General features: G+C 45.8%; 2 protein-coding genes across 3 annotated transcripts; one reads left to right on the top strand and one right to left on the bottom strand.

Annotated features, from left to right (window-relative positions):
• The first annotated feature begins 53 nt into the window (after nt 1-53).
• On the top strand, nt 54-4,544 carry DOLK (dolichol kinase). 2 transcript variants are annotated; one of them, XM_082067889.1, is made up of 3 exons: nt 66-131; nt 2,340-2,404; nt 2,851-4,544. In XM_082067889.1, exon 3 carries the CDS (start codon nt 2,955-2,957, stop codon nt 4,524-4,526), a length of 1,572 nt encoding a protein of 523 aa, XP_081924015.1. In that variant the 5' UTR covers nt 66-131; nt 2,340-2,404; nt 2,851-2,954; the 3' UTR covers nt 4,527-4,544. The 2 variants fall into 2 exon arrangements, with proteins under 2 accessions (XP_081924016.1, XP_081924015.1); XM_082067890.1 differs by lacking the exon at nt 2,340-2,404 and having other exon boundaries at nt 54-131.
• Nucleotides 4,545-5,674: 1,130 nt separating this feature from the next.
• Nucleotides 5,675-15,757, bottom strand: PHYHD1 (phytanoyl-CoA dioxygenase domain containing 1). The gene is made up of 11 exons (XM_082067891.1): nt 12,146-15,757; nt 11,174-11,332; nt 10,581-10,656; nt 10,405-10,452; nt 8,810-8,865; nt 8,568-8,630; nt 8,450-8,471; nt 7,955-8,083; nt 6,262-6,378; nt 5,985-6,111; nt 5,675-5,814 (listed from the first exon to the last, which is right to left on the bottom strand). The coding sequence occupies exons 1-11, from the start codon at nt 12,362-12,364 to the stop codon at nt 5,769-5,771; spliced, it is 1,062 nt and encodes a 353-aa protein (XP_081924017.1). The 5' UTR covers nt 12,365-15,757; the 3' UTR covers nt 5,675-5,768.
• Between the last annotated feature and the right edge of the window lie 9 nt (nt 15,758-15,766).

The following is a 15,766-nucleotide window of genomic DNA, read 5'->3' as shown; positions in this document are numbered from 1 at the left end:
GCGCGGAGCCGCTCGCCCCGCCCCCTTCTGCCCACGCCGGCGTCACGTGGTGCCGCCGCCGCTCCGCCCCCTCCGCCGGCGGGCTGGGTCATGTGACAAGCGGCAGCGCCAAGATGGCGGCGGCCCGGCAGGTGGGTAACGGGTTCGGCTGCGGGACACGGGCGGGAGCGGCCGCGGACCCTCGGCGGGACACGGGGCTCACCCGGGAACAGCCTGCGAGACCTTCCCGCTGAAGCCCGAGCCCCGCCGCAGCTTCCCGGTAGCGAAGGTTGGGCTGCCGGGGGTGGCGGCGGCGGGACGGGGCGAGGGGAGGACACGGGGCAGGAGGCGGGTGGTGCAGGAGGCGATGGGGCGCAGGTCGGGGGAGGCTTCCCGGGGTGCGGATCGCGGCAGGGGGACGCTGGGGCCCGCTCGGTGTGTGCGGGAGCGCTGCGGAGCTTCCCGTTACCTGCGGGAGGATGCGGGGCGGGGAACCGCCGCAGGCACCGGGTTCACCCCGCAGGGAAACACGGCGCGTTGCGGAGCCGGAGCCGCTCCCGGCCCAGCTGGCCGGCTGCCTGTGGGGGAGCTGCCACGGGCCCTTAGTGATGCAAGAGCTGGGTTGCAACCTTAAAATTGACAGAATTTTCAGTCTTTGGCCACCCTGCATCTTCCTAAATAAGCCTTGAGCTTCCTCCTCCCTTGTGCTCAGAAACAACAAGGAGTGGGACCCCAAAACCATTATTGGTCATGGGTAGATATTTATTGCCCATACCAATTCTGTTTGGTTGACTATATGAGTAATTATTCTGTTTAAAAATAAATTGTGATGGCAAAAAGGTTACAGTAAACATAATGAAGTTGGATGGAAATCGAGTATTTCGGGCTATACAAATAAGAATAGCAAAAAGTAATCTTTTAATAAGAGTTTTCAGTACAAAGTCATAAATAACTAAACGCTCCAGAGCTACCATGTGAGGGAGTTTGACACCACAAACTAACGGTTACCCAGTACTATTACTGATGAGATCTCTATCAGCTTTATAACCTGGTGACACCATTCAACACTGAATGAAAACCCAAACTGGAACCTTCAATAAACTTCCAGCCTTTTATGAGGGAGCTCATGTAGATATTAGTAATGAGACTGGGGAAGCAGAATTTAATGAGCATTTACTACTAATTGGCTTAGGGGTGGGGCAGAAAGAATGAATCAGTCCAAAGCTTTAGCTGGAGATACCAAATGCAGTAGGGACACACACAGCTGGGTCAGCAATTCTATTGCTGACAGAAATACAGAAACCGATACCTTCAAAGAACCAAAAGAGCTGCCAGTATAATGGTGTTGGCTTAGACTTAATATCAGATTGTGGATAAGGAGATACAAAGGTTTTCAGGAAGCAATAAATACTGGTGAGAATTGCACAATGTCGTGAATGCTCACAATACCTCCAAGAAGATACGATTTAACCTAATAGAGCCATAATGTGCATTGCTGATTATCTCAGCTATTTATCTCATAGTCCAAAAGTTTAAAGGAAAGTTTAGTTTGCAATGCAGCTGTCGTGGGGTATAAACCTTGATTCGGATAAGGTGAAGCACGGTAAGTGCAACATTAGTGAGACAAGAGAGTGAGGGGATATAGAAAACAGTGACAGCTTTAGATCGTGGTTAAGAACGTCTTAAAATGTTTACTGGCTCCTGAAAAATGTGAGGAAAACAGCACATACCAGAGGTTAAACAAATCACTTATAAAATAATTATGCATTTTGGGGATGGGACTTGCTAATATTTGTCTAGTGTGCTTAATGACTGACTAACATTAAAATACTTCACTTATTTCTACAGAACTACAGTCCATGAAAAATAGGTTCACACTCAGAAAATAGGAATGAAGACAGCTGACGGGGGAAGAGACGGTGTCAGGGGTTAAAGAGAATTAAGCCAATACCTTTCCTTAAAAATAAATCAAACTCATTTACTGGCATGTGAAGCTGTATAATAATGAAGTTATACAGCTACAACACATCCCAAAGTTAAACAGAATATCGCCACTATGTCAACATGGACTAGAAACATAGTTTAGAACAGATCTTTTTGTGACAAATATGACCCATGATTCTTGTAGAAACAAAAAAATTAAGCTGCTTAATGCTAAAGACGTGATGAGATGAATGTCCCTTCATGGCCACAGGCAAGTTGAGGTCTGTTCGTTCCAATTTTCCATCCTCAGATCTCCAACGTAGCTTATCCTGACAGTTCTGGTAATAGATCAAAATTAGATAAAGTACACCATCTGATAATTCTTTTTTAATGCTTGTGATGTTTTCTTTCCCACTTGTATTGTAAATATGATGTAGCATTATAAACGATCTGCTGCAGTGGAACTATTCAATCGTAATACCAGTAACAGAAGGAGAGACAGGTACGTAGGGGGTTTTGCACAGCAGTAGGAAGAGAAATATTTAACGAAAGTAGGAACATTCTGTAAAATTACAGTGAAAACCCCATACAAAAATAGGTTCTAAAATTACCTTTAAGCTTTTAAATTAACTGTATTTCAAATTCATGCCACAATTAAACCTTCTGGGAATCGTTATGGCCCATTTGCTTCACATTTCAATTCAAAGATACTGTAAAACTGTATCTCAGTGTGCCAATATTTCTGCCGCTGCAGGCTGACTTGTCTGATTCTCAGATGGGGTTAACAGTTCTGGCTGATTTATTACCTCACTTTTTATTATATTTTTGACATTAACAATTGGCACATAACTATCAGTTTAAATTGAGCTTAAGAACAAAACAGCTGTGTGAAACCTTTAGCTTTTAATAGCTGCTTTAATTGTTTGCCCTTTTTGTATTTTGTAATAGGAGCTGCAGTAGCATGAAGGAATTCTTCCTAACGGAAAGCTATTGAGCACATCAGGGCTCCTGAGGAGGATTTTTGAAAGCCTGAGCCACCGTGAGCTGGAATCATGTTAAACAAGCCGGTGCTGGTGGAATCCCTGATCGTGTTCGTCATCGTTCTCTCCGTGCACGCGGTGGTGTGGGACCGGTACTCCTGGTGCGCCGTCGCTCTCACCATCCAGGCTTTTTACGTCCAGTTCAAATGGGACCGTTTGCTGCAGGCGGGGGGGGCCGTGTTCCAGTTCCGCGCAGCAGCCAACAGCGGGCTCCTGCCGGCCAGCATGGTCGTCCCCTTGCTGGGGATAGCCATGAAGGAGAGGTGCAAGTCGGCCGGCATCGTGTACTTCGAACGTTTCGGCATAGTCGTGGCTTCCACGGGCATGCTGGTTGCTCTCTTTTTATCTGTAATAGCAGTTGGCATCACAAAACCCGTGCCAACCAACACTTGCATACTGACCGGTGTTGCTGGCAGTATAATTATCTATACCATGAAGCATTCTCTGACTGTTTCAGAAGTGATAGAGGTCCTAGAAGTGCTGCTCATTTTTGTCTACCTCAGTATGATCTTGCTGTACTTGTTGCCTCGATGTTTTACTCCTGGAGAAGCGTTGCTGGTTCTCGGAGGTATAAGTTTTGTCCTCAATCAGCTCATTAAACGCTCACTGAATGTAAGCGAGGGCAGAGGTGATCCCATAGACTTTTTCCTTCTGGTAGCAGTCGTTGGAGTTGTTCTTCTTGGGCTTTTCTTCACTGTCCTCTTCATTTTCATGGATTCGGGTACGTGGATCTCCTCCCTGTTTTTCCACATGATGACAGCAGTGCTGGGCTTAGGGGTCATCATGCCCTGGCTCTACCGCCTGATCCAGAGGAACCCTTTGTTCTGGCTGCTCCAGTTTCTCTTTCAGACACAGACAAGAATTTACCTTCTTGGATATTGGACCTTTTTGGCTGCTTCAGCGTGTGGTGTAGTTTTCTACCAGAACGCTAAGAGATCATCTGAATCGAAAAAACACCAGGCCTCCACTATAACCAGGAAATATTTCCATTTCATTGTTGTAGCTACTTACGTTCCCGGACTGATCTATGACCGCCAGCTTCTCTACATCGCTTCAGTGCTGTGTCTGGCAGTGTTTATCTTCTTAGAGTATATTCGGTACTTCAGGATCAAACCGTTTGGCCAAACCCTTAGGCATTTGCTGTCTCTCTTCTTGGATGAAAGAGACAGCGGACCTCTAATCTTGACTCATATTTATCTGCTCCTTGGCATGTCCCTCCCGGTGTGGTTGTTCCCCAGATCTTGTGCTCCTAAAGGCACTTTGTCTGGGGCAGGAGCTCTGGTCCCCTACTCGGGGGTACTGGCAGTGGGGGTAGGAGACTCGATTGCCTCTGTTTTCGGCACCACAATGGGGGAAATCAAATGGCCAGGAACCAAGAAGACATTTGAAGGAACAATGACAGCTATTTTTGCTCAGATCATTGCTGTGGCTCTTATTCTGATCTTTGATAGCAACGTGAATCTGAACTCCAGCTATGCCTGGATTCTGGCATCTGTGAGCTTAGTTTCTCTTTTGGAAGCGTATACCACCCAAATCGATAATCTGCTGTTGCCTCTCTACCTCCAGATAATGTTTATGGTATGAAGAACTTCCAGGAACAGAGATTTTCCCTTTCTAGAGAAAAGTGGTAACAGAACATGCACCATAACCAGAGCTCAAAGGTGACCTAAACACTGCTTTTGGTACACCAGATGCAATTGTTAAAGACAGAAATGAAAAAGACCTATTTAAAATAAAGGTTTTGCCTTGGTCTTCTTTTTTTCCCCTGTTTAAAACAGCATGAGCCGCTTGCTTTTCTCACAGGAACGTAAATATGATTAAAAAAACACTTGTGTTTAAGAATCAAATTTAAAGTTTCTGGGTGCCCAGAGGCAAGGGAAGTAGGGGAAGAAGAGGTAAGTCAATTAGAAGAGAAAAATAACCAAGAAAACCTTCAGTTTAGGACACAAGCCTGAGCTTGCCTCAGATCTAACTTATATTTCTTAACATTCCTTAATTTTCACCTTGCTGTGAGTTGGTTTGGGTTTTTTTGAGTTTTGGGGTCAGTAGTTGTTCCTGTGCACATTGAGGGTACAAACAGGTCGTCAGACAACTTAGCGCTGGCCCCATCTGTTGGGAGGAGGTCACATTGTGTCTTCCTCAAAGAGAAAATGAGGGAGATGAAAAGGAGAATTTCATTTTTTTTTATTTAAATGTTAGAAGTTTGGGGGTTTTCATCTTCATAATTCCAACATGAATCTTTAAAAACTGTAATAGTTTAAATCAACACACCCAGAGATCAAACACTCAGCTACAGTTTGCTAGAAATACTTAGAAGACTGATTATAAAAGTAGACTTCCTGCTTCATTTTGCCCACAATAGAGTTATTTTAAATCACTGTTAGTCAAACAATAGGACAGAGACCGGAAGGTGGAAGTCAGCCACCTTCACATGACACGCTCGCCTGCATTGCTGGGGTTGACACAACCACGAAATGCACTCTTGACTTAAAAAAGGAGAAAACACTAAGTATCTGCAAGAAGAAATGCTTCTTAACTGGTCCCAGTCAAGGTGCAATGGTCCTGAGTGGTGTGTTCTCAAAACTGAGGGAGTTTCCTTACTGAAAGGGCTGGGTGACTGTTTTCACACTGCCGGGGCTCGTGCTGTAGTAGAAGCCCCTGTGTAAGTGCAGGTGTGCTCAGCGGTGTCGAGGGTCCTCGTTCTGAGGAGAGGATGAAGTTAATCTTGAGGGCTGATCTAGTGGAAGCTGTATTTGAAGGGAACGTGAACAAATGGTCAGAAAGAAACGTTGATCAGCTGTTGGCTCCAGAAGCCAATCGCTACCTTCAAGTGTAGAGCGACGGAAAAGGCAGCTCAGGAGTTGGCTGGAGCCTAAGGAAGAAATAAAAACAAAACTTCAGAGGCCGTTCCAGCTCTACAGGTATGAAATCAGCACCAAGAGAAAACTTGTGACATGCGAGACCACCAATAAAAGTTTATCCCGGCTATTGCAATGAATAGGCTCTGGTTTCCCCAGCTGGTTGTCAGGACGGTGACCTTACCAGTTCTCTTTGCTCCAGCTGGTGTCTCTGGCTTCCATCACGTGGAAGGTGAACGCGTGGCGCGAAGACTCCGAGCTGTTCAGTTCGCTCTTATGGACGACCTCCCCGTGGATGAGGATGAGTCCACCTGTTTGAAAGAGACATCCCTACTGCTTTATTTTCAAATTGTCAGTGCCAGCATTAAAATACAAGGGAAGCTGAAGGAAGCATTAGAATACACTTTTAGCTCTCTTGTTGTTCTTGATCTGTAGGCAGATTCATTTGAGGGCTGTTTTACCTTTATTTATAGGCAGAGGTATGAACTGGCTGTCGTCGTAGGCCGGCTCCGACCCTACAAACTCGACACACGTTGAGGAACCTGACGCTGCACGGACCATTCTCCGGGAAATTCCACCTGCAAATCCACATAAGCAGCAAACACACAAAAATATAACAGCTAGTTATGTTTTACACAATGAAGGAACAATATCCACGATTTCTCTTGGAAATTATAAGAACTTTATTATTATAGTATATTCACTTTTTTCCTTAGTAATTTAGATGTTTTGTTTTTTTTTTTTTTTAATTAAGCAAAGACTTCAGATTTTCCAGCTGTAGCAGAAACTAATAAAGAACGTGTTGAGGTTTAACATCACTTTCAGTCAAACCGGCACACAACTGTCTTATTTTTGCTTTTCTGGCTCATTCTGTGCATTGCAACATAGCCCCTTAGGAACACAAATAGTCATACACTTAGCACAGCCAACCTTTGGCCCATATCTCCTTTCTGTAAGAACAAAAGTGCAATCAGAGTGCAGCTGCCTGCAGGATTTGAGGGCTGAGTGCCTGAAGAGCACTATGATTGCACTGAGTGAATGCTTAGGAGAGGAGCAGCAGCTTAAAAAGCTGAATTGTGTGCCCTGGAGGGAGTGAAAAATAGAAAGTGTTGATAATCCAGTAGTGGTTACACACACAGAGCAACTACCATCGGTCACAACAGCCATTATGTGAGTCTGCGCTGATCTGGCTTTGTCTGTCTGTTCCCCTGGGAAGGTTCAGATGGTGTCCAAGTGATCCTTGCATGGACTTGGAGCCTTTCCCTTTTACTGAAATTCAGACCAATATTTGATAGTTGTGTGCATGCAGAAGTGGATTCTTATTCTCATTACACAAGGCTAAAAATGTTGTCAGCCAGGGAGAAAAACGGGGATCATAGTGAAGGGGGTGCAACCTGGAACAGGAACAGTTTTGTGAGTGGATGGGGGGAAAATTAAAAGGAAAACAAACAAACAAAAGTTATTTCTTAGTGTGTTCATCCTCTGGGAGGCAAAAGGAGGATTATGACTCTTTGCAATCCAGATCAGACTTGCTGAACATTTTCAAAGCTACAGTCAAAACTCTGGAAGGAGCACCAACATCCAGCAATGGCCTGTTTCACTATAAGAAGAAAGGACCCAGTGGTTTAACACCTTCTTAACTTTAAAGTCTTAAATGTCAGCGGTCTGGCAAGGCACAATCTGAATCTTGCAGGGGAAGATTTTGAAATACTGAAGTTAAAAGAAAAGATTCAGGAGCAGTTTTAATGGGCCTCCCCTTAGGTTCTGGAGTAAATAACACTCAGGATGACTGTCCTTCCTTTCCCCGCTGCCCTGATTCTTTGTTTCTAGGCTACATAGCAACTTAAAGCTAAATAGTGTCAGTCATGTATAGTACCTATTTTTATTAAAAAATATTGTTCTAGTAGCCTCATGTGATGAGCTGGCGGCCAAGAGCAAAGCGAAGCAGTTAGTAACCTGCTGAAAAATGTGGGTTTAGTTTGACAACCGCACAGAGGGAGGACTTTGTGGTGAACAAATCATCCTTTCAACAAAGAACGGCAGCGTGTTTCTGCAGGCACTGAATGTGGGGAACACAACACGGTCCGTGTTACCTCCACCCTTAAGGAAGACGGGGGAGCGCGTTGCACGGCACCGAGCGACCGCGGCTCGTACCGGTGTGGGAGCCGGGGATGAACCACAAGCAGCCGTTCTCCCGCGTGGCGTCTTCCAGGGCGATCCAGAAGCCCAGGATCCTGCCCAGGGGCTCCGTGTGCAGGAAGGTGGCGTCCTGGTGCGGGGTCACTGCAATGAGACATGTTTTAGGGACTTTTAATACCTGGGGAATTTGGTCCCGCTAGAAGGACGACAGGCTTGTTCTCCCCGACTTCTTGCCCTGACCTACCTTTCCCACCCATCGGTCATACACGTTGCATCTTATGTGAAAGGACCAGCTTTCTGCTTGTTGCAAACGTAAAAGTAGCTCTTTTTTCAAGTTGCAAGTAACATAGAAACTTTTCTGGAAAACGTGGATGCTTTTAAATAATTTTAAGAAGGTTTGAACCACAAAACTCAGAAGCTTAAGTCTGATTCTGGGCCTTTTTCGTGGTAATATTCCTTTCCTGAAAGAATATTATCTGTGGTATGATATAGAGATAATATAAATCTCACCTTCACCACCAATGCCAGGTTGCTGCAAGGAAAGAAAGGTGATGTGTGAAGAGTTTCACAGCTTCCCACCCAACAGGGTCTTATTTCTTGAGCGAAAAGATGACTTAAATTACTGTACCTTGAAGATATACATGCTTTGCACAACTACTGGTCTCTCAAGGCCCAGTTTTCTTCCCAATTCCTGCAAGAAACTTTCCAAGATTCATGTTTGCTGCGTCCCATAAAGCATTATTCTTTCAAGATATTGAAATTTCATTTTACAGACAAAATGACTATACTTGGGATTCTAGAAAATTAAGATTAACTACCCCATAATATGTTTTTTATCCCAAACCATTCTAGGAAACAGTCACAGCTCACCTGCACCTTGGTGGAGTGGGTGATTTGCTTGAAGACAGGATCATAAGCATGTAATGCTAAGGGGAAAGAAAAGGCTCAGTCTGAAGCTGTAATTAACAGAAGGGGACTCGGCAGCAATTAGTGACGAGCTGCAGAGACGACAGCCAAGCAAGATAAATTGCAGCCAGAAACTTTCATCCCTCCCAAGACTGGGCATATGCAGCTTATCACAACTAAGATGATACAATTTGTAGATTTGTACAATAATCTTTAGAGGCCAAAAATATAATCAGTCAGTGGCCACAAATTACATATAAAAAGCAGTGCATAACAGAGTGATTAAGTACTATATTATGCAAATGCTGGTATAACCACCACTATACATGACCCTGAGGCAGAGAGGTGAATTCACCCTTTAAAACACGGTTCTTAAGACCTACAATCAATCAATCAATCAATCAATCAAGTGCTGCAAAAATGACCTAGGGCTTGTTTTTTGGTGCATTTTGCAAAGACCGACAGCCCGCAGGTCAGAGCTGTTTGTGCACAGGCGCTGCAGCCCAGCTCTGACAAACCATAAAGCAAAGACTTGGATTCGTGCCTCCATCTCTGTGTGATAGAACTCGCCAAGAGGACACACAGCGGGTCCAGCAGGGGCTGCTCCTGAGCGGGGATAAGGCGAGACTCAGCTAAAGGAGTAACTATAATATATAAGTCTTGTTAAGTTGCCGAGTCAGCAGGCAACTGTTGTTTTCACTTCCCCTGGGGAAAAGCTGAAGTACAACAGAATGGGGGGGGGAGAGGGGGGTGTTCTTTTCTGAGAAAACAAAAAACCCAAGTACTCTCGGTTTCCAAGTTTAGTGAAGTTTATTCTGAACAAAGTTCATGTGTTTGGAGATGCTGTGAAACCTGCTCTCGTTTTCCATTTATGGTTTGAAAACAAAAGGGATCAAAACACATGTTTGGCAGCTTGGAGAGAGGAAATAGGTCAAACTGAAATCAGCCAGGATAAAGAAAAGGTGCTGGTGACGCCAAAGGAGGGGGGACAGCTTCAGCATGGGCGACCCACCCCTGCACAGGACACAGAAGACACGTTTGATCTGTACTGAATGTGACCAGCCTTAGGTGGTAAGTTCACTAGAGCAATCTCATACGTAAAAGTGACAAGGGCTGAAGTCCAAACTCTCACATGTCAGTGACTCTGAGCTGAAAAACATCCTAGAAATGTCTTTTGAAAACGATTGTAATGAAGATTTTTAAGTCCTTTGACAGCAGAGAGCGAGGGGCAGCAAAGAGAGAATTGCAGAGACAGCGACAGAGCGACATGGGGAAATCAAGCTGAAGAATTCAATGTGGAAACCCAGAGTACAAGAGCCGGGGGTTGCAAAGCCAGGAGATGCGTGGCCACAATGGCAAGAGGGGGTGAAGCTTGAGATGTTTGATGTTGTAGTCCCTAGAGAAGCAATAGATGAAGGAAGAAGTGCTTTCTCTGCTCAGAAAGGTTTCAGCTCAGCTGGCCGGGGATATTTATAGTGAGTAGGTCTGGATAAGTCCCCACATCTGAAAACCACATCCCTTTTTTCCATCCCTCTCAAAACCCCAACCTCTAAACATACCGTGGCCAATCTTGCTGACGGATTTCTCCTTTGGAATTAGAAAGTTACCTACAAAACAAAACCAGAATTTAATGTTGTTTGCAAAGGAGAAATCATCCCTAAGCTGAAAACTGGCCCCTGACCCCTCCCCAGCCTCCCCCGTCCCCTTCCCGTGGTGAACTCAGGCCAGGACTTACCTCTCTCATCCAAAACGCCTTTCTCAAAGAAGAATCTAATCTTGTCCCCGCTGGTTAGAAAATAATCCGAGCTACCCTGCCAGGGATAAGAGCCCAGTAAAGATACTATCCTTGTAAAAACATAAATGAACCTTTGATCAGAGCGTTAACACTCACCTGCATCTTTTTCACATCGAGCGCAGCATAAACAAAACACAGGCAATAGAAGTTACTCGTAAGAAGGGTTTCACAAGGCTAAATGTCATGGCATTGATTAGGACTTTACAAGAACTTCTCACATAAAGCCTACCCTTGCTTTTCTTTTGCTGGCTGCCTGGAAAATAACCTATTTTCTGTCTGCAGAACAAACACAAAGTGACCTGTGAGAGCTGCTTGTGGCTACCACGACAAGAGCTGTGGGGGTTGACAGCGCAGCAGAGCCACACGCATCCTCTCCTTCAGCCTCTGCTAAGGCCACCACCACACTCTGGAGGAACCTGGAGAGCAAACCCCTCACACAGTTCAGCTAGAAGAAAGAGCCATATTCCCCCGGAGTGGAGCCTGAGCAGCTACTTTTCCCCACCCAGCGCTGCGATGGGGACTCTTGTGGGTACCTGTGCCTGGAGCTGCTCATCTTCCTTGGTGGAGAAGGCGGTGCGGCAGTGCGGTGGCACTTCCATCTCCGCTACGATCCTCCCGATCTGGTTCCTCATGCTGTCACACTCCTCCGCGGTGAAAAAGTTCTCTAGGACGAGGAAGCCGTCCTCGTGGAACTGGAAGAGATGGGGGTGACTGCTCTTCCCAGAGTCCTGGGGGGAAGCGGCGCAAAGCGAAAGAAAACAGCCCTGACCCTTCGCCGTGCCTCAGAGCAGCGTGGAAACACCCCGACTGCAGCTCTGCAGCTGGACAACATGCTCTTAATTTTTAATTTCAGGAGGAATTTCTATTGTAAACAAAAAATAGTTTGTTAACAGGCTCAGGTCCCATACAATTCAGAACAACACATGTCAGACCCTTTGTCCACAAAGCACAAAGATATCATCGCTAGAGCCTTTGTGGTTTAAGGCTATCTTATCTAAGATGTGTGACCAGCAACTATTAAATTACAAAGCCTGCTAACTGATCAGAGCAGGCACACCTGGACTCCAAACAAGAATGAGATTCCTTTACAAGCTGCAAAGCATTGTTTCCTCTGAAGGAAAAATCCCTGGGTGATTTCTCACAGTTGACTACACAATCCCTTCCAAAATGAAGTGAACTCTGTTGACACTACTGTTTCTTTATATAGAATACCCTGGAGATTATCCTTTGACAGACAGATTTCGACTTGGGGATGAGAGCTGAGCAGCAGAAAGGGCACAAGAGAAATTCCTTCGAGAGCTCTGCGGGATAAGTTGAAGAGTTCGTAGCCACGACAGGGTCCTCAAAATTAATGCAAGACAAGAAGCTGAGAAGAATATAAAGCGTTGTAAAGGAGATCTGATCTCCCAGACCTGCTCGTGGGTTAACTAGTAGTGACTGTCTTACAAGTAGTATCACCCACCTGCACAGCAGCCACGCTCCCTCCCCAGGGGACACGTCCTTACCTTTTGGACCTGCTGCTGGGTCACAGACGCCATGGGAGGCGGAAGGTCCCGGATCCCACCGGTGACACTGTGACGCAGCCGGGCTCTGCGGGGCCGGATCCTGCTCTGCACGTGATGCGGCGCCCCGCATGTGATCCAGCGAGCGCTGGGCCGGCCGGCTGCGCAGCCTCGCGGGGAGTTCTGTCCACGTCCCGGGCTGTTTGTCCCTGCCGGGGACATCTGGGGCTGTGGAGTTTTTGCTTTGGCTCCTGGCGCTGCTTAAAGCGCAAAAATTATTCCGCTCCAGTGCAAGCATGAAGTTGATTCACTTAACCCCAAGGAGGAATCACTGGTTTTTTAAATCTGGGTTAAGGTGGTAAACACAGTGGTAAATTAAAGGAGGTAAAATAAGATTCAAGTGGGATTAAAAGATCTAAAAGTTTGAATCACCGCTTTAAATTAGTTTCAGAACTCCCACAGAGCCCTTTTTGCTCAGTCAGCCTTTTTTTTGCTGCAGCACCGGAAAGGGACCCCAGTGACAAAGGAGATGACAAATGCCACACTAAGGGTTTGGTAAAATCACAGAACGGATTTGTGGTTTTACTCACGGCTGCTCGTTGGTGATTTACACCTTCGCTTGCTCAGTTCGCTCTCCTGTGGCTCAGTATGTGCACACGAAGAGCTGGACCCAAAGCCACAGCTCAAACAGGGAGAAAAAGAGCAGAAAGTGGGTCTAAAAGGCAGAAGGGAGTGAAAACCAGCCCGGCGGTGGCGCTCCCCGCCAGCACAGCCGCCCGTCGCCCTGCTGACCTGCGCGATTGGCTCTCAGAGGGAAAAATAAGCGTTTGGCTCTTGCTGAAAACACTGAAAACATCATTCAGCAGCACTCCACAAAGAAATAACATCATGGGCCGGGTTTATAGATCACCCAGCGGAACAAACACACAGAAAACTAAGGAAAGGGTTCAAAATGCTCACGGGAAGGTGTTTACTTCCAAATATATTTGTTAGCAACTGAAAAATCCATCGTAACGATTTGTTGCTTGAAAAAATAAAGTCCTCCATTGGGTGAGGGAATCGACTCCAAACAAAAATTCCTCCCCGTCTTGTTCACTGTTTTGCCTTTTTTTTAATAGAAAGGGAATTCGGTGCTTTCACTGCAAAACATTTTTGAGCATTTACAACTTGTTTTCAAGCTTTTTCCTGCACCCAAGAGGATACGAGTCTGGTAGTTTAAAAAGCTAAAATTTGCAAGAGGATTTAATCACCTGGCTATGAATGCGGCGGGGGGGAAACAATCAGCCACCAACACTGCAAAAGCAAAAATAAAATACATTAAAAAATCAAGTATTTCCTTCTTCCTGTTGACGAACTCTCACCAAGCGATGGAGCTGGAGTGTTTTTAAGGAAGATGAGTAACCAGAGGAGAAAATCGCCGCTGTAGCTATTGGCTGTGAGTGGATCTGGTGAGGACCCACCTCACCCCAGAGAAACACCCCGTGTCACTGCGGTACCTCCATCGCTCCCAGTGTTGTGTGTTTCTCCCTCTCAGTCAGTTGTTTTCCAGCAATTTCACACGTCATCTTCTCCAGTCCCCACCTCATGCACACGCAATGACTTCAGGAGCTGGTTTAGCTCATACGCACGGCAGCAAACCACAGCTTTCCTGTTCTGTGGATTTTTTTAAGCAATATAACCAGCAGATTACAGCACACACCACAGCGAGTACCAGAGAACAAGTGCCTGCATAAAGCAGTAGAGATAGCCCATCTCGGCTCTTTGCCACTCCCGACGTGCCCCTATTTTGAGGCTCAGAAAGACCGTTTCAGCAAGAAGAAAACCACCCCCACCACATAGTGCCCCAAAAAAAGTCAAGGAGAAGGATGTCACCTTTGTAAACACCTTCTCTTCCAGTAAGTTTAAATAAGGAAGGCAGAAAGTACATGGACAAAACTGGGAAATGGCCCCTTTTCCTTCCCTTCCTCCCCCTCCAAGAGCTGTTTTGCAGATTAATAACATTTTCTCCTGCCAGCTCTGCAAGAAAACTGCACTCGTGGCCAACTCCATTGGAGGCTGCGAAAGCCCATCCTGGGTCTGTGTGCAGGTACAGGAGTGAGGGACGGCTGGAACATGAACAAACCTGCAGCAGGCAAAGCGCAGGACTTTCAAATACCTTTCTGACTGGCACTATTATCCTAATTTCCTCCTCAATAAAAGCTCCCGTTGAAAGCATTGGGAGCCAAGCCAGTTGCCAGATCCCCAGAGCCAGTCGAAGCAGCTCAGCACTCTCACCAAAACTGCTGCTGTTGGCAAGTAAGCAAAAACGTCACCCCCATCTCTCATGGCCTCTCCTGAAGTGTTCGATATGATTGGCAACGAGTGACAGATTACTGAGTGAGAAACAAGGAGCACAGGAACAACAATAACCATAGCGAGCATTTAAATGGTATTAAATAGTATATTAGTATTTGAAATGGTATAGATACTTGACTACTTCTTTCCCGCTGTATCAGCAGTCCCTTCTTTCAAGTTATCAGAAGCCTCAGAAATGCTGTAGTTTTCCATCAAGAGAATTCTCATTGTCATCGACAGGTGAAACAAGACTGGCGCTTTCTTCAAAAATCAGCAAGGTAAACGCTTATGGCACAGCCGGGCTAGAGGATTTACTGGAATAAAACCAATTTAATAGTCCCAGCTGCCTCTACTGCATCCTCACCCTATGCTTTTCAGTGAGATACATAGAAAACTTGGAATGATCAGGATTAAAAGCCTTTTTCCAACAAAGATAAGGTCTTTACCATTGGGCTATTTCCCATTACTGCATTAAAGTCCTGCAGGAATCCAGTTTCTTCAATTGTACCTTTCATCTGCTCCTTTCGCTCAGCTGTGCAAAGAGCTGGTAAATCCTCGCCAGAAGGAGCTGCAGTCCGGGTGAGCCTGAGATGACACGGGGTGTTCTGCCCTCTCCTTTCTTGATTCAGTCCTGCTAATAATTTAATTAAAACTCATCAACGCCAATAAGCAGCACCACAGACAAGCACCTTTCACCATCTGCTCACACTTTCCGTCACTGAAGTGGGACCAATGTGGTCAAGCCGTCTGGGAAAAGGGAAGCACAGGAAGACAGAACACAAGAGGAAAACCTTTCCGTGCAATAAATGAGCTGCACAGGAACTCAAACTGCCTTTGAAAGTTAAAGGCTGATTCTCTGTAACACATCCTGAACGTGCTGCATTAGGAAAGACACAACCTGCCAGCATTTTGACTTAAAAAGCGGAGCGTGGGGTGTGCAGACAGCCAGGACACACACTGCGATCTGTTGGTACCAGTAGCGGGCTGAACACACAATTTCTATAGCAACCGGCAGTTTCCTCCATTGACTTTGGTCCCTGTCCCTTCCCTGGGGAAGGGGAGAACAATTTGCATTTTGAAAGCCCAACTGAGCTTCTATTGGACTATGTAGACAATACTCCAAGTGTTTTATTTGGCACCATAAACTGCATCAGGCATTTGTTAAAGCGATGGTGAAATCCATAAGGCAGCCCAGGCTTATTACCAAGCAGGATCTCTTTTGCTGTACATCTACTTCTTGCTTATTCATATGGGAATGTCATCATCCATGAGGACTCAGGTGATGGGTAA

Source organism: Streptopelia decaocto (assembly GCF_964273445.1).
Source record: "Streptopelia decaocto genome assembly, chromosome: 17".
NCBI lineage: Eukaryota > Metazoa > Chordata > Aves > Columbiformes > Columbidae > Streptopelia > Streptopelia decaocto.
This window is presented reverse-complemented; position numbering and strand designations above follow the sequence as displayed.

Bases quoted from the DNA above. Each gene is read 5' to 3' on its own strand.
- DOLK (XM_082067890.1), top strand. From the start codon at position 2,955: ATGTTAAACAAGCCGGTGCTGGTGGAATCCCTGATCGTGTTCGTCATC.
- PHYHD1 (XM_082067891.1), bottom strand. From the start codon at position 12,364: ATGTCCCCGGCAGGGACAAACAGCCCGGGACGTGGACAGAACTCCCCG. The intron at 8,472-8,567 runs GTACAGTAATTT...CTTTCCTTGCAG, and splicing joins AAAGCATGTATATCTTCAAG to CAACCTGGCATTGGTGGTGA. The intron at 5,815-5,984 runs GTAAGGTCACCG...TTTCTTCCTTAG, and splicing joins AGCTGGAGCAAAGAGAACTG to GCTCCAGCCAACTCCTGAGC.